The 22,381-nt window shown below is 42.9% G+C and overlaps 2 protein-coding genes across 2 annotated transcripts; one reads left to right on the forward strand and one right to left on the reverse strand.

Annotated features, from left to right (window-relative positions):
* Nucleotides 1-924: 924 nt before the first annotated feature.
* On the reverse strand, nt 925-10,017 carry tufm (Tu translation elongation factor, mitochondrial). Its single transcript, XM_086066763.1, has 10 exons — nt 9,796-10,017; nt 9,208-9,254; nt 8,973-9,111; nt 8,724-8,890; nt 8,167-8,436; nt 7,945-8,077; nt 2,659-2,763; nt 2,420-2,571; nt 2,204-2,323; nt 925-1,340 (listed from the first exon to the last, which is right to left on the reverse strand). The coding sequence occupies exons 1-10, from the start codon at nt 9,830-9,832 to the stop codon at nt 1,173-1,175; spliced, it is 1,338 nt and encodes a 445-aa protein (XP_085922889.1). The 5' UTR covers nt 9,833-10,017; the 3' UTR covers nt 925-1,172.
* Nucleotides 10,018-10,267: 250 nt separating this feature from the next.
* Nucleotides 10,268-16,954, forward strand: hspbp1 (HSPA (heat shock 70kDa) binding protein, cytoplasmic cochaperone 1). The gene is made up of 8 exons (XM_086066765.1): nt 10,268-10,464; nt 10,946-11,069; nt 12,109-12,304; nt 12,398-12,622; nt 12,709-12,864; nt 13,011-13,107; nt 13,246-13,357; nt 16,136-16,954. Exons 2-8 carry the CDS (start codon nt 10,950-10,952, stop codon nt 16,214-16,216), a joined length of 987 nt encoding a protein of 328 aa, XP_085922891.1. The 5' UTR covers nt 10,268-10,464; nt 10,946-10,949; the 3' UTR covers nt 16,217-16,954.
* The last annotated feature ends 5,427 nt before the right edge of the window (nt 16,955-22,381 follow it).

Raw genomic sequence — 22,381 nt, forward strand, 5'->3', positions numbered from 1 at the left:
CGTTTTTTGGCTGATTTAGGGACAGCAAAAATATTAAATTCAAAGTCAATTTTGACGAATGCATGTCATGGACATGTCTTTTACACATTTGAGAACTATTTTAGTATGTTGAAAAGTTGAATAATATGAGACCTTTAAAATAGAACTATAAAAGGCTAAAAACGTCAACAAATCCCAACATAAATTCAAAATGGCGGACATGTTCTGTTTCATTGAAATCATCGCTGTCCAAAGATGACTCTGCAAAAGACGGAGCCACCCACGGAGCAGCGGCTCCGTACAGTTCAGCAGAAGAATCAAGGTCACTAAAACGTTGCCGCGTTTACCGTCTGGTCATATCGATTTACGTTGTCGTTCCGAGGCAAGCTGACATGCAGCTGAGCACATCACTCACACGCACTGGTTGCGTCCAGTCAACGCTTACAGTATGTGATTACGGCAACAAGCCGATTGGATTACAGGACGAGGCGCTGACTCGAACACTGCCCGTAAACACAGTTGACCAACTTCCTGTGTAAAGTGCACAAGAGGTGACAAAAAGAAGTCAGGCTGCGTTTGAACTATTCCCAATATAGTGCACTACAAAGGGGTCCCGCCATTTTGTAGGGGTGTCTGAATGTCCAAAAGAAACCATTTAGTGCACTCAAAATGACCCACAATGCACTTGGAAAAGTAGTGAACATCGGATGGTCACTCAGCAGGTTGAGTGAAATCAGTTCTTTTTTGCTACGGTTCACACTCTAGCGCGTTGTTTAGCATGTAGAGGAATTCTTAGTTTAACTGATCCACACCAAGAAAGCCCACTGTAATGGAATCACTTGCTATCATTCTAAAGAAGCCTCTTTGCTGCCCTCATGTGTTAGCTTAATGCAATCATTTTGTCCTATTTCACGTGGGAGGGAAAAAATTAAAAATAACTAATGCTGTTGTTAAATACATTTTATTACACAACTGACATGAAGCAGTCTGGCACTTTACCAAAACTACAGATTTCATAACTTTACAAATATTTTGGTTGAATGGAATATCGCAACATAATGGTTGACGCTGTGCATAATGTATGCTGTGTAGGATTAGCGCATTTCATACAGACAACCACCTGCCCTTAAATCCCAGCCGTAGACACCTCCCCCCGCCCCGCCCCGCCCCGCCCCGCCCCTCCATACACTTTATTACTCTATCCACTGATCTTCCACTGCCATTGTCAGGATGTCTGTCACCAGGCCTGTGCCGATGGTTTTGTTGCCGTCTCGGAGAGTGAACCTCTGACCTTTCTCCAGGACCATTGGTTGTCGGAGCGTGAGGGTCAAGGAGGTGTCCTCCCCCGGCATCACCATTTCCTAAAGGGACAAGATCAGATGGCAGGTTTACAAGGGGGTGTGCATCTCTAGTAGGGGTGTCAAAATTAGTGCGTTAATATTGAGTTCAAGTTCCTTAATTTTTCTCGTGTAAGTGCAACGCATCGATGTGTTCTGCTTCGTTTGCAGTAAAACTGTGTCACTTTACAATGTGCGTCCGTATTCAACTTTAACAAACCCGTCAACGTTATGCAAAGCAGTCACCATAACACAATTTAGCAGTAATGAATTTAATAATATTGCATATATTTGTGGCCACCGGGGTCAAGTTGTATTTTACCATTTTAAAAATGCGCAGGTGTTTACAAGTTACTTTGTTAAACATTAGACAGCTCTTGATATGAAAAGAAAAATGCACTCAGCTGTCACTAATGCCTAACAAATGCAATTATGCCATCTAGTGGGAGGATAATGACCTCAACACAAATCAATGCCACACAATGTACTTTTTTTTATTTATTTTAACTTCAAACGATGTTATGAATTATTATGCAATTACTGTATCAATGAAATATAAGATGAAACCATATTTATATTGGGTTAACATTTCCCCCCACTTTTGTTAACAAGAGTATGAAAAATTAGAGGGGGAAAATATTGTACATTTAGAACAGCTATAAAATGTGAAATTTATTTTCAATTAATTGTGCGTTAATTATTAAATCATGGAATTACAATTAAAAAATATATATTGACCGACACGGCTAATTAACAAACAAGTGCAATGTCTCCAAAGCTCAAACTAACCAGATTAATAAAAATAAAAAAAATCATTAGCAACATCAAACCCATTTATATCTGGTGTACATCTCTCATAAAAGATCAATGGACATATAAGCACACACCTTCTCAGAGGGCAACGTGATTCTGCAGGCCATGTCCCACGTCAAAGAAAACATGACCGGCTGGTAGGTGGTGACAAAGGGCTTGTGTCGTCCTCCCTCCTCTTTACTAAGAACGTACACCTGCGACACGCAAAGCAAAAAAAAACGTGACTCACATGGTGACGGCTCGCCATCATGGTGAAAAAGGAAATCATCTTAAAGCAGCATCTTCCAAACCTGAGCCTGGACTTTCTGATGAGGCTTGATGGCCCCCGGCTTGCACATTACCATCCCCCTCCTCATATCCTCCCTCTTCAGGCCTCGGACCAGAGCGCCCAGGTTGTCTCCAGCCTCGGCCCGATCCAGAGACTTGTGGAACATCTCGATACCTGGCAGGATATCACAGTTACACTCAAATGCTACGCTAGTCACCACTGAGGTGTTGAATGTCTTTCCCTTTCGTTTCTTCCGCTTACCTGTAACCACAGATTTCGAGCTGCGGCTGTGACCCACAAACTCACACTCGTCCCCTTTCTTGATCACACCCCTCTCCAAGGTGCCCGCCACTACCGTCCCCCTGCCTAAACGCAGGCACAAACGAGACAAATTAAATACTCATCAAACCAATAACATTGCACAAAATGGAGCTTTGAGTCAAATGATATTATTTGATGTTCTCCTTTTTTATTTTTTATTATCTAGTTATTCCATTAAAAAAACAAGTTCAGTTACAACAACAGTACAGCCACTTGCAATAGAAGTGTGGCATTAAATATTTTGTCTTAATGATAACGCTCACTTTTGAACGACACTGTCAGATTTACAGCTCTGTAAAATACTATCGTAAACATTAATAATCATATAAGTAAATGAATCTCTAACAGCATCTAAACCGAGTGCTGTTCTCTTTGTAAAGCTATACTATAGGGGTGGGAATCTTTGAATGTCTCACGATTCGATTCCGATTTTGGGGTCTGCGATTCGATTCAGAATCAATTTTCGATTAAGAAAGATTTTTGATTCAAAATGATTTGATTGACAGTGATTTTTGCTTCAAACTATAGCTGTGCAAGGAATTGTAATGATCTACTCCAGTCTGACTCGCTAATGCTAATTAGCGCGCTACTCGCGGCACTTTTATCACTCAAAAGAACAGCTCCACGCTGAAAAAAAAAACTTTATTGGAATAACTTGATCGTGACTTTTTCCTTCTACTCTCTAATGTGGCTACAACTTAACAGTGTATTAGACCGCGTGGAACCACACTGCCCCTCAGTTGCAAAACTGGGTACAACATGAACAGCACTCCTAATAAAGGCACACACAAACAAAGGCAAGACAGTATAAAATTATTTTAATAAAATAGATTTTGGGGCATTTAAAAACGATTCTGAATCATAGTAAATGAGAATCGTGATTCTTATGAGAATCGATTTTTTGGCACACCCCTACTATACTAGTATAAATAGCGATTGTATTCATTTGACAGCGCAGTCTTCTGTTCTGACCTGTAAGAGTAGGTTCACCTAGATTAAAAGTAGACTACTGTATATTTTTCTTTTTTTACCTTAAATAATAATATTTCCACTTGCTTTCTAAACCGATTCCCAGCGGACTTCGGATGAGAAGCAGGTAAGTACACAAAAATTGCAGTGCATGTACAGACAAACAAACATACACTCTCACATTCACACTTGTGGACAATTTATGGCCTTTCAAATAACATGCATGTTTTTGGATGTGGAAGGAGGCTCTAATAATATATATTTTTTTTTAAATTGATAACTATTAAACATAAATTACATGGCACAATATACATGGATAAAAGCTTGACAGTTTGAAATTGGGTTCATACAGGGATGGGTGACATGGCAAAAAAATTAATTTTTCATTATTATTATCATCATCATCATCATCATAATTTTTATTGTCCAATCTTGATTATCATGATATATTTTTTGTTTTTAAAATGCCAGTTTTAGAGCATCTGTACTGAAAACTAAAGAAACTAGATAATACTTACTTCAACATTTTATTAATGATACAAGTAATATAAATACTTTTTTAATGAAAAATATATAAAATATAAAATAAATAAATAAATAAAAAATACATTTTTTAAATGTACTCAAAAGTACAACAAACGTAAAAGATTTATTTTAAAAATGAAGAAAAACTTTTCGGTAATGTTGTAATACAATGCAATGTCTATTTCCGACCAGCAGGGGTCAGCATTCACTTCCTTACAAGAGGCTCTAAAGAAGAGGCAATCTAAACACTAAAGCCTCGTTTCCACCGCCAGTATCTACTCTACTCTACTCTACTCTACTCTACTCTACTCTACTCTACTCTACTCTACTCTACTCTACTCTACTCTACTCTACTCTACTCACTTTTTCTGGCACCTGCTCCTTTGCGGTTCTAAAAAAGAAAAAAGAAAAAAAGTAGCCCAGTTCCAAAACGTGACAATTATTTTGGAGGCCAATGATTGGTTCGAGACGTCGTCATGAATGTGCAGCTGCGCAAACCACCACCCCGGGAAAGCAGCTGCCATTAACGATGAAGCGAGGACAACAATGGCTTCCAAACGGATTAATGCTCGGACTTTTGAGGAGGCGCAAACTTTTTTAACATGATTGAATGCAGTCTTCTGGTTGCTGCAATATTCATTCGATGTCTTCAGGCGGAAATAAACGGGCACAAACCATTGTTTGCGCTCTCCATTGGTTTTGCCTGCGTGTGCGGTGCATGCTAGCTGCGGTCGCTTTAGCATGACATCACTGGCAAGGTGAGGAGGGGCTCTCGGGTGGTGGCCGAGGGGCAGTGGAGACGCACTGCTTTTTGGTGTAGAGCCAAGTAGAGCAGAGCAGAGTTGAGTAGAGTAGATACCGTCGGTGGAAACGTGGCTAAAGAGGAGCCAAACACACTTTGGTGGAACAGCTGTGTGACAGGGAACGCACACTTGCCAACTTTGGATTGCGTAAAATAGTTTTTTTTTTTCCAGAGGCGTATCACCCCCTACTGAAATCGGATAATTGGGTATTTGGAAAATAAAAGCATATATTGCTTGGTGAAAGAACAATTGTGAATACAATCAGTCAGAAGACAAAAAAAACAGCACATATTTCCACTTAATCATGATCAACCAACTAGTTTTCATTTCTAGATACTGTAATCAACATTTTTTTCTTTACTTAAAGGGACAGTAGGGGTGTGCCCAAAAAAATAGATTCTCATAAGAATCACGATTCTCATTTAGTACGATCCAGAATCGATTTTAAATGTTCCAAAATCGATTTTATTTAAATCATTTTATACTGTCGTCCCTTTGTTTGTGTGTGCCTTTATTGGGAGCGCCGTTCGTGTTGTTTGTTAAAGTCCTCATTAGGACAGGCAACTGTGACAGGCTGTCAGCATCAAAGTGTGCTGTCATTTACGTCGATTTAAACTGCCTTTGAAAAGTACCGTAATCCAATGGCTCTCGCTGGCAACTGGCACCGAGCGATACAAAGTCAGGATAATTAAGTTGTTGTTTTTTTGCGCTCTTAATTGGTGATTGCACGTGATTTCAAGTCAAAGTTGTGTTGTCGTCGGTCGCAATAGTTTGTTGCGGCAATATGAACAGCTGAAACACATTCCGCACGACGAGTCAAGTCAGCCATTATGACGCGAAACTCCCGGGAATAACTTCATATTAAAAGACTTTCAAGGCATTGATCTCCATATATTAATTGGTACCATTTATTTTTTGTTTTATTTTGAAGTTGTCCTTCTCATATATAGTGTTTGCGTCACTGTAAAATCAGGAGATTAGTGGGAGAAATAACTGATCGGGAACTACGTGGAAGCTATAGTTGAAATTTGGGGGTCTCTCGTTAAATTTGGCATGCATGGGAACATTATAAACAAATGTTATTGTATTTTACAGATACAATTTAATAAGACCTGACTTGTTCTGGATCACCGGAAGTAAGATGTCATAAGAAGTCCATATTTGGACATAAGGGGCAGTGCCGGAAGTATGACATCATAGGGGAAACGTGCCCATATTTGGGTAAAGGGGGCGGGCCGGAAGTGAATGGGCGGGACTTATACCAGGAGTAAAGGGGCGAAACAGGAAGTGTCGTCACACTGGTCAAAAAGTTCAACGAGAAGTGGATTGTAATATTCTCTAATGACTGATCGGGAACCAGGTGGAAGCTATGGTTGAAATTTGGGAGTTTTCCATGTAAATTGGGAAATTTGGCATGTATGAGAACTAGGGGTGGGGGAAATTTCCGATTCTACGATCCATCGCGATTCAGACATTGACGAGTCCGAATCGAGCCACCAACGTCCACATTCCGATTATTAAAATGTGAATAAAAGCGCTGTACCTTCATCTCCCGGACACTTTGGGAAGAACACACGTCAAACGCAGCGCGCAGACGAAAACAAACATGGATGATGCCAACCTTGCCGTGAGATCCAAAAAGCTGCTTTTAATTTAAAAGCACGTTCACGTGACGACAACAAGATCAGTCCACATTCACTGTGATGGCCTTATCGATCATGTAAGTAGCATGTATGGGAGCATTTTGCGTGACTTGTGACTTACTCTGTGGCTTGAACTAAGAACATTCAATAACGTACCATGCCGCCTGAACAAAGGCTAAGTTCAAAATAAAGCTCAAGAAAGAATACGTTAATGCCATGCAATAGCCTTAGTATGCTTTTATTTTGAAGTTGGCTTGCATGGTGGCGTGACCTGCTGACGGCTAGCTTGACTTGCCTTCTACACATTTTGGCTTGCCTTATCGTAGTTTTTCATTCCCGAAATCATATCAATTGATAATTTAGGGCGCTAAGAAAGATCTAAAGTTTATTACGCCGTCATTGTGTGATTGGTCTCCGGTGTTAGCAGCTAGTCGCTAGCTGCTAGCAGTGAGTGCATAGCTGTCTGCTTTTAAAGTACCGGTAGTCCGACAACTGTAGCTTTGTTATCTTTCTTTGCCTCTTTTTCAATGATGTGAATATATGCTAGTTTGTCATTCACTCTCCATGGAGAAGGAGTATGTGCTTTAAATTGCAGTTTAAGGTATTTTTCTTTCTTCTTCTTCTTTTTTTTTTTAAGGAACGAAAGAAAAGATAATCAGAATCATTTTCTTTATCAAATATTTTTTCCTTTAAATAAATAAAAACATTCATCTTAAAATGTCAAAAATGGCTTGTGTTCCTACATTCTAAGTGGTCATATTTGACAATTTGAGTTAAATCTTGTTATTTAATGGGAACAAGTGTTTTATAAACTAAAAAGACAAAATTCTATTTATCTTCTTTTTTTTTTTGCTGATCCCAAAAATGATCAGAACCGTGATTCAAATCCGTGATCTGACCGAACCATGACGCTTTTTTTTATCCATTGCACCAAGTAATCAATACTTAGTGAGATGACTAGAAATGAGCAGTGTAAAAAACTGCATCAATACACATCAATTAAAAATTGATCAATAATCGTTTCATAATCGAATCGTAGCCCCTTAATCGTAAGGTGTCCAAAGATTCCCAACCCTAATGAGAACATTATAAACAAATGTTATTGTGTTATATAGATAAAATTCAATAAAAACTGAGACAGATTTTTTAAAATCCTTTCTGAAACCGCACCACACAAAAAAAAAGTGGAGAAGGAAAAGGTAGATGGATTTCCCATCGGCACTCACATTTCCACCACGTTTGATGGACCTGAAATTAAATGAATCCCCCCAGCCCTGGGTTCATACCTGGGATCGAATAAACTACTTCGATAGGCAGAAGGAAGGCCTTTTCCAGTTCTCTTTTGGGCAACGGCACATACGAATCCAGAATCTCCAGCAGTTTCAAGATTGAACTGACGCCAAGCTCCGGCTCACGACTCTGACATGACGCATGACAAATATTCAGTCAAAACATCAAAGTGCCCTGCGTGCAATCAATTACTCAAGCCACGTGCCGCCTTCACTCACCTCCAGAGCACAGAGGGCAGAGCCTATCACAACCGGCGTAACGTCGCCGTCATAACCGAGTTCCGTAAGAAGCTCGCGAATCTCAATCTCCACCAACTCCAGCATCTCCTTGTCATCCACCACATCCGCTTTGTTGATGAACACCACCACGTGCTCCACGCCGATCTGCCTCGCCAGCAGCAGGTGCTCCCGCGTTTGGGGCATCTGGCCGTCAGTGGCCGCCACCACCAGGATGCAGCCGTCCATCTGAGCAGTGCCTATGATCATGTTCTGAAAAGGGAAAATAACTGCAATTACAACAAAGCACAAATATACAGTGGTACTTAAAATACTTTTTTTTCTCTCCCTTTGAAGTAAAATGTCATTAATCCATTAAAGACACGTCACAATTTTGTTTTGGATTGAAGCGGTGGCATGTCTGAAGCTGCTCTGAACACAAATTTTGTCTTGCAACAGAAAGAAAAAAGAAAATTGTAACCCGAAAAACTTGCTGGTTGGGGCGCCTGTACGTCAAATGTGGTTTGTTCTCACAGGCAGAAAAAAAACCCGAAAGTTACCTTAACATAGTCAGCGTGACCAGGGCAGTCTGTGTGAGCGTAATGTCGGTTGGCTGTCGTGTATTCAACATGAGAGGCGTTGATGGTGATTCCTCGGGCCTTCTCCTCAGGGGCGTTGTCAATTTCCTCATACTTTTTAAAGTTGGCACCACCAAGATCAGCGAGTACTGAAGATTTAAGACAAACAATACCATTCAAAGCCTTGGACAATTAGGAGCAGATTTACCGCGACAATAAGAAAGTGGTTACCCTTTGTGATAGCTGCAGTGAGGGTGGTCTTGCCATGATCGACGTGTCCAATGGTCCCGACGTTGACGTGGGGCTTGTCTCTGCTGTAAGTCTTCTTGGCCTCTGCAGCGAAGGTCCGCCGACTAAGGGGTACAGTGCACTGTAACATGAAAGACTCAAGATCAATATACACCAAGATTGATACACGTAGTAGGCTATGTATTCTTTGTACAGGGGAGTTTGTGTGCACACTCACTATTTTAAAAGAGGTCTGCAGCAGTCTTGGTGAGGTCAGGTGAAGAGCTGAAGGCAAGAAAAGTAAAAGCACAACATGAGATAAAATTGCGTTCAATAGAAAGGGCAGTGCTGCAGAATGCAATTTAGTTTCAATCAATCAGTGCATGTGCAAAAATCACATAGCTTCAGTCAATAAATCTGACCAGAAAGCATCATCACACCAAAACGCTAAGCATGGCTTCGAAAAGCTATTAGCTTATCAAAAAAAACGGAAACGGGACGTTTATTTAAAACATGACTCCAGTCCAACCCACACTAGTTTATATATCGGACCATTTCCTGTCAATACTATAATAGAATAAATTCCAATTTAGGTCAATAATAATTGCTCAAATTTTCATTCAATTTAGCTGTAAGCATTGTTAGCATACGATCGTGTAACGTGACCTTGCTCTACTATAAGTACAGAGAGCATCATCCCCTTTTGTTTAGGTTTGCGATCACAAACTAGAGCATGTTCACAACTACACAGAGTGGCGCAAATGAAAATCAGAAAAACAAATACAGAATCACACGCCAGAAGAATTCGAATATTAAACAATTTTACCGGAGACACCAGCACGCAATCCTAAAAGCGCCGCCATCTTGGTCAGTCAGAATATCCAAAGACGAACAGTTCTCCAAGAAGGTAATATCGCATTTACTGGAATACTGTCTACTTTTTCTCGCCCCTACTACCTAGTTCTAGTATAGACATTTAATCCCCCTTCAAAATTTAATCCACACACTGTTTAATCATTCGACATCAAAATATTATGTGTGTAAATATAATGTCAAACCAGGTGGAGGGTGAATATTAGAAATGCTCTCGCTTCCACAAGTACTCTCTGAACGTCCCCCAACTCTGACGTCATTTCTTTACCTTAACTCCGTTAATAGCCAATCCAACGATTGACTTAAATTCTCATTGAATATAAGAATTACATAAATCTTGATTACGACGTGTCGCTTCTTTTAGATTGCAAATAGATTGTGACTCCTCACCCCACTATAGTCAGACTGGAAAGACGGCTATAAATGCCAAATGACGTTTGCGGCTTTAGTTTTACCGTTACGGTAAAACATGGCAGCTTCCTGGCCACTCATGCGCTTGTTTTAGATAGAATGTTTTAGCGCTTACATGTGTCTTCTGGTTTAAAGAAGCGTCAACCTTCTTGGCCATCAAAAAGGGGTCTGTGATCTCACTTGTTAAGTATCATTTCGTGATCCTTTGAAGGTAAGTTGGATTTAAACATTTTCATGGAAGTCTTTAGCTGCTATGTACCTAGCATGATTTTGGTGCTGTATCAGTGATTCTTAATTAACTGACCAAAGCGTTGGGCCTGTGCCCTAGTGGGTCCTCAGTACGACGATCAACTAGTTTGCACACTGCATAGCTTAACATCTCATCACGTGGTATTACTGGTATTTACTGCTTAACATTCTATTGTTTTACATGCGTATGTCCTAAAAGTGTGTTTTGTTTTGATTTTTAATAAATAGGCCGACTTGTGTCCTAAATCATGTTATGTATGTCAAATGTATAGCTTATAGGCACTTTTTAACAGCTGTTGAGATTCCCTGATTGTATTTGAAATGGTAATAATATAGACAGTGTTTTTAAACATTGATTGATTAGCATGACATTTGAGAATGAGTTTAATAATGCGCATGAACTTGGGTCCTAGTTTTACCTGATGTATGTTTCCCCTTTCAAGCGACATGACGGAGGACAGACAAAATAGAAGATACGCCCAGAATCTTCAGGGGGTCTTGCAGTTGGCAATCGATGCAGGGTCCGGTGCAGAGGGGCCTGCTCCTGTGGAAGCCATTTCAGAGGAGGTAGGTCCTGGGAAAAGTGGATTTTGGAAGACTCTGACAACACACACAAATTGCATATTGAAGCCATTGCAAGCCAATGTTTGTACAATACAGTGAACCCCCGTTTATCGCAGGAGATACATTCCAGGAGCTGCCCTGTACACAAACGTGTTTTTTTCTTCTTAAATAGGTTTACCTCTCCTGCATGCTTTTAACACATTCCAACTTTTTACAGTATTAGTGGTATGAGTAAATGATATGAGTTGTACGTTTTGAAAGCACTGTATTGAACTTCTCACTCTGTCACACATTTCTCCGATAAAGAGAAAAAGTGTGCTTGCTTAACTCATTCACTGCCATAGATGGTTATAGACGTCAAATATTCATTTGAACTATTTCTATTAGTTTTAAAAAAAATGTTTCCACTTTTGTTAACAAGAGTAGGAAAGCCTATAATTTTTTATTGTACATTTAGAACAGATATAACATTTTTGATTAATCGTGAGTTAACTCGTAAAGTCATGCAATTAATTACAATTAACAAAATTAATCACCTGACGCTCCTAATCTTTAATAATCATTTCCTCTTTTTTTTTTTTTAATCGCGTCAGGCGATTAACATTTTTTATTGTAATTAATCAATAGTTAACTCACGATTAATCATAAATTTTATATCTGTTTTAAATGTACAATCTTTTTTTTTAGGTTTTCATACTCTTGTTAACAAAAGTGGAAACATTTTTAAACTAATATAAAGAGTTCAAATGAATTTTTGACGTCAATAGCCACCTATGACATTGAATGAGTTAAGCTGCTTATTTGCGGCCCATAGTTGAAACTAACATATATATATATATATATATATATATATATATATATATATAAGATTTCTATTTAAAAAAAAGACCTATACATCCCATTAAAATATATTTTTTTATCAACTAGCATGTACTATTTTGGCATTATAAGTCATATCACGTGAGTTTATATCATTATTATTGACCATTGAAATCTTTAAATACCGTCTGATAGTCTTTTCTTTGTGTTCCCCGTCTTTCAGAGGAGCGTGTGGCTCAGGGAGGCTCTTGCAGATGTCTGCAAAGAACAGATGGATGAGGTGGAGCAGATGAAGCAGTGTTTGGCTTTCCTGAACAAGGAGGAGGTCAACGGCGAGGGGGATAGGGAAGATGGAGATGAGCGTGAATCAGTCTTTGAGTTGCTGTCGGATTTGTGTGAGAACCTTGACAATGCCAGAGGTCACTATTATCATTTCATAGAATATGAATGAATGAATGAATGAGTGAGTGAAAGCAACGTGTAACCTAATTGTGTGCCCACACCTCTCACAGATCTGATGGTTCTGGGAGGCCTGGATGTGTGTGTCTCCAAGTATTTATGTCATGCCCAAAGTCGTCTGAGGGGGAGCGCTGCTCAGCTGATTGCTGTCTGCGCCCAGAACATGCCACAAGTGCAGGCTCACTTGCTAAAGATAAGTGCTTTGCCAAAGCTCCTACAGCTGACAGACTCGGACCCCCATCCAACAGTCCGAGTCAAAGCCCTTTATGCGGTCTCATGTGAGTGCCGTGACTTTAGTGCTCGCTGTGAAACATTTCAAATGGATTAGTGATTAGCGTTATCCCGTCCCTTGTTGTAACTGCAGGTCTGGTTCGAGAGCAAGACGCCGGACTGGAGGCTTTTCTGTCCCACGATGGCTTCTCGATGCTGATGAGAGGCATGCAGTCAGAACATGAGAAGCTCCAGACCAAGTCGGCCTTCCTTCTGGTCAATCTGCTGACGTCACATCCTGAACACAAAGGTACAAGATGAGGTTTTCAGGAGATGCTGTATTTCACATTCAGGGAGTAAAAGTAAAAGTAAAAAAAAAAAAAAAATCTTTTATTTTTATTTTTTTTATGATCAGGGGAATAATGTATTTGTACTTACTTTACGTTCTTCCTGCAGACACGGTGGTCTCCATGGGGATGGTGCAGCAGCTGGTTTCGGTGCTGCACGCTCCACACTCCCCTGTTCATGAACACGTCCTTGGCGCCCTTTGTTGGTAAGACAATTAGTCAATCTTTTGCTGTCTTCAGCATGGAGCAGCTGATGATTGGGTCAGTGGGAATGTAGCCCAAGTCAGCTACGATAGGCCATAACTGAATAATACTGTATTGCCGTGCCTCTTGTGTCTGTCTAGCCTGGTGGAAGACTGCGTGAAGGGGCTCACAGATTGTAGGGATCCGTCTCTCGCTCTCGAAGAGTTACTGCGACTGCGAGCCAGAGAGCTTCATGGGAAAGAGGAAAGTCGGGTATGTCACCTACTTTTTCAAATTCGACTAGAATGGTATTCAGTGGTAACCTGGCAATAGCCTGATTGATAATTGTGGTCCGCTCAAAGGAGTGCTTCACAATATCAATCTGGGACTGCTCCACTGTGATTTGCTTAGGAAAGGCGGGACATTCTTTCCAATACTTTAAACTGATTGGACGATGCGGCAACTTATGCACGGCTGCAAGCCTACCAAACTTTAGTTTTGACCATCACAGTAACGGATGTGGACGTCTTTGTTCTCGTCATAGTGGAAGAAGAAAAAAGCACGAACATCTTTAGCAGCTAAATATGCACGGAGCGCCTCTCGGTGTTCTTCAAAAAGGAACTGTAATTCTGCGAGAACAGATAATTAACCAATTCACTGCCATTGCGTATAGACGTCAAAAATTCATTTGAACTATTTCTATTAGTTTCACATTTTTCCCACTTTTGTTAACAAGAGTATAAAAATCTAGAATTTTATTTATTGTACATTTAGAACATGTAAAATTTGTGATTAATCGTGAGTTAACTATTAAAGTCATGCGATTAATTAAAATTAAAAACGTTAATCGCATGACGCGATTTAAAAAAAAAAAAGGAGAAGAAAATTAGTTTTTGTTATTAATCACATGACTTCACTAGTTAACTCATGATTAATGACAAATTTTATATATGTTCTAAATGTACAATAAAAAAAATCTAGGTTTTCATACTCTTGTTAACAAAGGTGGAAAAAAATGTGAAACTAATAGAAATAGCTTAAATTAATTTTTGATGTCTATAGCCATCAATGGCAGTGAATGAGTTAATTGCAGCATGTGGCGCAAGAACAAGATTTTGGAAAACATAATTTTTAGAATGCTTTGAACGACCTCATAATATGTATGGGAAAAGAGCATAGTTTTTAACTTGAATTGAAAAGGATTTAAACTTTATTGGTATGTTTTGAGTCTTTGTTAACATTATCCACTCTGATAACAAAGGATACCAGACAAGCAGAGAAAAAATAATGCTTTTTAACTCTTTGACTGCCAGACGTTTTCAGAAAAGGGATGCCGTCAGTGCCAGCCGATTTAAGCATTTTGACTGATCTTTCAAGGTCCACAGAAAATTTTATGTTTGGACTATGGAAACACACATACTACCAAATGAAAGATTGAACTCTCATCTTTAATCAGAAAAAAAGTTTATTTCTACCTTATTCCGCTTTTCAGTAATCAACAATAGAAAATGGTTAGTTTCACCCAAATGCGCTTGTTTTGGACCAAAATCCGGAGAAATCAAGCTTTTAGTGAAACGATATTATTTCATGCACTCTAGTGAATTTGACACCTTTTTTTTCCCATGAATGATGCTACAAACACCTAAACAGTGCTTTACTTCTGTAAAACACTACCACCAACAATGAAAAAGTGTTTTTTGATAGCAAAATACGTTTATTTACATTCAACAGTGTAATAATTTGACAAAACAATTTCGCAAACTATTTACAAATGTGTGCAACTGTGGTACTATTTACAATTATGTGGATGTTTCAAATACAGTTTTTCTTTTTGTAACACTCCCCTGCGTGCAAGGGGACGCAGCAGGATTTGCACAACAGATTAGTTTCACTGCGATTGCCCCTTCGCGTGCAGACGCTACACTTTCTTGCCGGCCGTTTTTTCCGGGGAATAGCAAGTATATACTGCAGTGTGTGTTTGGCCATGTTGCCTTCAAGTCTATCAGGATCATGATACGGTTACGTTACGGTGGTGTTACGTCTGGCTTCCTCATGTCCTTCAGTTCCTATACCGGGTGGTAGATGTTCTGATCCATCTTATCCACTCCATTCATGGTGGCATCGTAGTCCAGAACCAGTGTCTTCTCCGTGATCAGACTGTACCCGCTCCTCCGATGAATATGCATTGGACTCGGGGTACTCTTCATCGTCCGATTGAACGTCCGCCTGTGCAGAAGTGCTCGGTTGTGCTCCGCGTTTTCCGGCGTTAGCATCGATAGCCGGTGAGGCTTTATGACGTGGTCATAGCCGCCGTGTCAGCGCTTCCAACTTCAGCGTCAACCTCGGAGTCACCACCATCATCATCGTCGTCATCAATGTGCTCTTTAGCATTGGTCGATGCTTTTCGTCTTTGAAAAAAATGCTCAAGCGTGAGCTGCTTGCAACCGGTCGCCATTTTCGATTCCTCAGCCATTTTCCCCTCAACACTCTAGCTCCGCCTCACGTCTTCTATTGACACCTACCCAATCTTGTCCAAAGAGAGTCATTGCTGCCATCTAAAGGCCAAAAATAGTAATTATACTAACTAGATCTGCTTAATACTTTCAGCACAGCTGTCCAAGGCTTTCCGACACCCGTTTCCAAAAAAACCCCAAAACAAAACATAGTGAACGTCTTTGGCAGCCCTCCGTAGGATTTTACTAAACGTTATTCAATGTTTTTGGCAGTCAAAGAGTTAAGCATGAATTATGGAGGGTATGTGTTCTACAGAGTTGTGTGTTATTCGTGGGATTTTACAATACCTGTACATGTATTTAGAATTTTTATTATCACTTTTTTTTTTTTGTAATGTGGTGACCACTGTCAGTGATACGGTGGCGCACCAGCGCCCTCTGTTGACTAGTGGTGTCATTTTCAATCTATTATGGTAAAAGGACTGCTTTTTATATAGCGCTTTATCTACACCATATGGTGCCCAAATGGTGTTATTAGTTTCGGATGGGTTTGCAAGAGAGCAATTCCTGCACTTATTTTTTTTCCCTCTTGCAACAGGAGGAAGTGGAATTCTGTGAGCGCTTAAGGATGGCTTGTTTTTGTGGACACCAGCCAGATGACCATGTGATGGATCGCTGACCTCAAATGTGTTTTGTTCTCAAATGTTAGTATGCTAACGGCCATTTAGCATCGGGATTCGTCATGTAAACGTGAATGTTTTTGTCTTTCTGTTTAGTCATTTTCTGGTCATCCAACATGTTCTAAATAACTTTGAGAAGTCAACCTTCAACATTTCTTGACGATAATATATGTGATCTTACTAGTCTAAATGTGACATTCTGATGAATATTACATTTGTGGAATATGAGTTATAAAGCAAAATCCAGCTATTTTTACCCCTCTCACGGGGCGGCCATTTTGCCACTTACTGTCAACTGAAGACACCGGAGTTGCTCAGGGCTCAGGCAACGACCAATCACAGCTCACCTGTTTTCTGAAGCTGAGCTGTGATTGGTTGTTACTTGAGCAACTGTAATTTTCACTTGACAGCAAGTGGCAAAATGGCTGCCTTCTGATATTGATATACTCATATTCCACTAATGCAATATAAACCAGAATACCATATTTAGACTAGTGTACATATAGTAAGTATTATAAGTATTTCAAATTGGCAATAATCAAAATCATTACCTGTAATCCTCAAATGACTTTTTAAGTGACTCAAATGCTGTACGTAGATGTCATCAATTTTCTTTACACTGTATTTATTCATAACAAAAACAGTATTTTTGTACATATAGCAACCAGTTCACATCGACAACTTTTGCTTAAATATGGATTTTTTTTGTAGTGTCATATTAAATTATTCCAAAACAATTGAAGCCATTCATCATTTTATAATACATACAATACATACATTTCAGTGTCATTGTCATCCAGCAGCTACACATATTACACAGTGGTATGTTATTACAGATGTTTAAAACATTAGGAATAATCTTCCTATTTCTCTAATAGGACGAATAGCCACTATTAAAATGAAAGTTTTACCCAAAATAAACTATTTTTTCTCAATGATTCCATTTAAACCTACGGCTAACTGGTTCCAGTTGTTGGACTCAGCCGTTACAAAATTTTACTGGAAAAAAAAAAAAGCAAAGATTAGTCTATCTACTCTTCAGAAAAATAAATCCAAAGGAGGTCTAGAGGCACCAAATTTTATGCACTATTATATAGCCAACCAGCTACAATATATTATTTTATGGGCACAACCCAATAGAGATACTAACTGTTGGCTGGAACTAGAACAGAAGGATTGTAATAACCTCAGACTCCTAGATTTACTCTTTATTACAACATCGATTAAGCGCCATAACTGCTTTAAAAATCCAATGATTTCCGCCACCCTGACTGCCTGGTGGAAGGCACTAGAAATGACAAAAGCCAAAGTGGAGCCCAGCGGGCTTTCTCCCCTATGGCATAACCCCGACTTTCAAATTAACAACCAATCGTTTTATTTGAATGTGTGGGAGCAGAAAGGAATTACACATCTCCACCATCTCTTCTCAGATAATATGTTTATATCATATACATCCTTGCTCCAAAAATATAAAATAAAAAACGGAAACTTTTTACATTATTTGCAAGTTAAAAGTATGATAAAGAAACAAATTCCAACACTCCAGGGTACGCTCCAACCGCCTGTTTTAGCTAAAGATATTACCAAGCTTTCTCCAACAACAACAAAAAAACTCTCAAAAATATATAAGTTACTTTCATATACTGATAAAACGTCTTTACCCATCTCAAAATGGGAAACAGACTTGTCTATAGCTCCGGAATCTGTCTTTTGGATTCAAGTTTGTGAAAATGTTTTTAAAATGACAAAACACACAAATTTACAACTTATCCAATATAAAATTATTCACAGAACATACATTACTCAATATATGATGAAGAAAATGGGACTCTCAGACTCCGACATTTGTCTCCAGTGTTTACAAAACACTACAGACACTTATTTTCATGCTTTATGGTTATGTACTCCGGTTATGTGTTTCTGGACTAAAGTCTTAGAAAAACTTTCCGCTGTCTTGGACTGTAGGATACCGTTTTCTCCAAACTTGTGTTTGCTAGGTGACTTAACAACAATTGACTTACCACATAAACAATTTCAATCTATACTTGTAGCCCTTACTATCGCAAAAAAAACAATTCTTGTTAACTGGAAAAATAAACAAACTTTGAATATCGACCAATGGTCTAACCTCCTCATAAATCATATTTTAATGGAAAAAATATCTGCCTCAAATAAAAACCAAATGTCAAAATTTAAAGAAACATGGTCTACGTATATAGAATTTTTTAACCTAAACTTGGATTTTAATTCTGCCTGTTAGCGAGAGCCACAGCAGCGTTATAACTGGCATTGATGTTTCTGTATTAGGCAATTTGTAACTAATGGTTGTGTTTCCATAGTCAGGAACCCGGCTGCTGCCAGCGGGATCGAGCGGATTCACCTCCGATGGGCACCAGGGGTTGATATTCGGATTCACGGCATGCCAGTGGGTTAATTCTGTGGGTGCTGTCCCCCCTGGCGGGGAGTGGGCGGGTCTGCCCCTCTGTTGGCTGCTGGGTGGCGGCTGCGTCTTGGCCGTTCCCTGGGTCTCTTGGGGGGTGCTGCGTTGCGGGGCTTTCCCTGGTGTCGGGGGCGGCGCCGTTCCGGCGCGGTCCGTCGCTCTGGGCCCGGCGACGCGGTTCGGGGCCTGTGGGCCGCCGGGGTGCCCGGTGGTTCCCTCTCCCCTCCCCCTTCCTCCCCCTTGCTGCCTCTCCCTCCTCGCCTCTCCCCGCCCGTCCTCCGCCTCCCTGTCCCCTCTCCCTCGTCGCCCTTCCTCCTCCTCTCCCCCTCTCCTTGCGTCCCTGCCGCTGCCCCCTGCCCTTCTTGTCGTCCCCTTCCCTCCTCCCTTCCCCTTCCCCGGTACGCCTTCCTTCCCCTCCCCTGGGCCGGGGGCTCCATCCATGGCCCGGGTCTCGGTGCTATGGGGGCCGGCGGGGGTGGCTGGGGTTTGGTGTCGTGCCCGCCCCGCTCCGGTGGGCGTCCTGACACCTCGGGCGGGACCCAGTATCCGGGGGGCGAGCCCTATCGCCCCGCCGGACGGGTCCCATATGCCCGCCGGGGTCCTGGTGGGGTGGGTGGGGGCTTGGTGGGCCGGTGCGCCTCCTGCCCCCGCCCGGTTGGGGGGGCCCCCGCTGGTCACACCTCTTAACTCACTACACTAGGTTTGCACAATACACTTTTATAGACATATAGGGCACATAACACACTTTGGGGGGTGGGGTAGGGTGGAAACACCGTCTTCACCCTACAACTCCCCTCCAATTTTAATACACCACACAACTTGTGGGTGGGGGGGGGGGGGCTTGGGGGCTTGTGGGGGTGCCATCGGTTGGGGGCCGCAGTATAGAGCAGTGCTGCGGTCCCCTGTCCGTGTCGCCACCCGCCCCCCCCCCCCCCCCCCCCGCCCTATCTATTTTTTTTAATGCACCACATACACTCAGCAACATGCTTGGGTGGCGGGTGGATCGGAGCGTGGGAATATCATTTCCATCGGCTCCGGTTCACCTGCTCCTAATTTTAATGCACCACACACACACACTTGTATATACACTGGGTGGGGTCACATTCACGGTTTAGGGGTAGAGTTCGCCAGTCCGCGAGCTGGCGGACTCAGTAACAGGGGTTAATTTTCACAAAGAACGCTGGGGTGACGACCGGGGCCTTCCCCCGCTGGGCCTGGGGTTCGGGGGTGTCGGCCGCCCTCCGGTGCCCCCATCTCCCCCTTCTGCCCCCGGTGTTCCGTCCTTCCACACGGCGGGGGGTGGGGTGGGCGCGGCTGCCCTCTCCGCTCCGCTGTCCGGCCCCTCTTCGGCGCCGGTGCCTGGGTGCGGGTGGTCCCCGGGGGCTGGGGGTCGGGGGTTGGGGGGCTGCCGGTTGGTCGGGGTGGGGTCGGGGGGGGGCGGCTTTGTTGGGGGGGGGCGGTGGTGGGGGTTGCGGGGTGGGGGGGTGCTGGGGGTGGGGGGTGTCTGGGGGATTGGGGGCATGGGGGCGGCTGGGGCTGGGTTGGGGTGGGTGGCGGGGGGTGGATGGGGGGCGGGGGTGGTGGGGGGGGCGGGGGTTGGGGGCCGGTGGGGTGCCTGGTGGGCCTGCAGTGCCCCGTCCTGCTGCGTTGGGCCGGGGGCGCGGGCCGTGTTGGGGCGGGGGGCGCTCCTGCTCCTGGGTTTGCTCTCCGGCCGGTGGCCCTGGTGGGGCCCGGGGGTCGTCCTTTGGCGCTGCCGCGGCCTGGGGGGCCCTGAGGTGTTGCGCTTGCTCTGTTCCGGCGGGGGTCGACGGCTCCCCTCTTTGGTGGAGATTTTCATGCATGCCAGATCCACCACACCAGCATCTACCGAAACTCAGACACAATCTGTTTCCTCCTCAGGTTATTGAATCGGTGGAGGCTGGTGTCTCGGATCTCACGCGGCTTCGTCTGTCCTTCCTTCCTTTTCTCGGTCTCTCCGTTGGTCTCTTGAGGCCTCCCTGACTTTATGTTTTTTGGATTTGTTGGGGTCTGGATGTTTCTTGGGCTGGGGAGGAGTTCTGGTGGGGGGTGTCTGGTCGGTGCTGGATTTCACCTTCCTTGGTTTTCTTCGGTCCCCTCGGGTCTCCTGGTGTTCGATTTAGGTGAACGGTATAAGATTTTTTTTTCTAATAGGTTTTCTGGTGAGCTAACAAACACACGCACGCACGCACGCACACACACATACTCACCCACACACACAAAAAAAAAAAAAAAAGTATGTATGTATGTATGTATATATGTATATATGTATGTATATATGTGTATATATATATATATATATTTAAAAAAAAAAAAAAAAAAAAAAAAAAAAAAAGAGCAATGATGATGACATTTCCGAATGAACAATACTGAGCTCTTAAAAGAAAAAAAAAAAAAAAAAAGAAAAAAAAAATAAAAAATAAATAAATAAAACATTAGGAATGCTGCATGAAGCTGGCGGACTCAGTAACAGGGGTTAATTTTCACAAAGAACGCTGGGGTGACGACCGGGGCCTTCCCCCGCTGGGCCTGGGGTTCGGGGGTGTCGGCCGCCCTCCGGTGCCCCCATCTCCCCCTTCTGCCCCCGGTGTTCCGTCCTTCCACACGGCGGGGGGTGGGGTGGGCGCGGCTGCCCTCTCCGCTCCGCTGTCCGGCCCCTCTTCGGCGCCGGTGCCTGGGTGCGGGTGGTCCCCGGGGGCTGGGGGTCGGGGGTTGGGGGGCTGCCGGTTGGTCGGGGTGGGGTCGGGGGGGGGGGGCGGCTTTGTTGGGGGGGGGCGGTGGTGGGGGTTGCGGGGTGCTGGGGGTGGGGGGTGTCTGGGGGATTGGGGGCGGCTGGGGCTGGGTTGGGGTGGGTGGCGGGGGTGGATGGGGGGCGGGGGGTTGTGGGGGGGGGGCGGGGGTTGGGGGCCGGTGGGGTGCCTGGTGGGCCTGCAGTGCCCCGTCCTGCTGCGTTGGGCCGGGGGCGCGGGCCGTGTTGGGGCGGGGGGCGCTCCTGCTCCTAGGTTTGCTCTCCGGCCGGTGGTCCTGGTGGGGCCCGGGGGTCGTCCTTTGGCGCTGCCGCGGCCTGGGGGGCCCGGAGGTGTTGCGCTTGCTCTGTTCCGGCGGGGGTCGACGGCTCCCCTCTTTGGTGGAGATTTTCATGCATGCCAGATCCACCACACCAGCATCTACCGAAACTCAGACACAATCTGTTTCCTCCTCAGGTTATTGAATCGGTGGAGGCTGGTGTCTCGGATCTCACGCGGCTTCGTCTGTCATTCCTTCCTTTTCTCGGTCTCTCCGTTGGTCTCTTGAGGCCTCCCTGATTTTATGTTTTTTGGATTTGTTGGGGTCTGGATGTTTCTTGGGCTGGGGAGGAGTTCTGGTGGGGGGTGTCTGGTCGGTGCTGGATTTCACCTTCCTTGGTTTTCTTCGGTCCCCTCGGGTCTCCTGGTGTTCGATTTAGGTGAACGGTATGAGTTTTTTTTTTCTAATAGGTTTTCTGGTGAGCTAACAAACACACGCACGCACGCACGCACGCACGCACACACACACACATACTCACCCACACACACAAAAAAAAATATGTATGTATGTATATATGTATGTATATATGTGTATATATATATATATATATATATATATATTTAAAAAAAAAAAAAAAAAAAAGAGCAATGATGATGACATTTCCGAATGAACAATACTGAGCTCTTAGAAAAAAAAAAAA

This window comes from Leptonotus elevatus, chromosome 1 (genome assembly GCF_054856555.1).
Source record: "Leptonotus elevatus isolate MCC_2025b chromosome 1, RoL_Lele_1.0, whole genome shotgun sequence".
Classification (NCBI taxonomy): domain Eukaryota; kingdom Metazoa; phylum Chordata; class Actinopteri; order Syngnathiformes; family Syngnathidae; genus Leptonotus; species Leptonotus elevatus.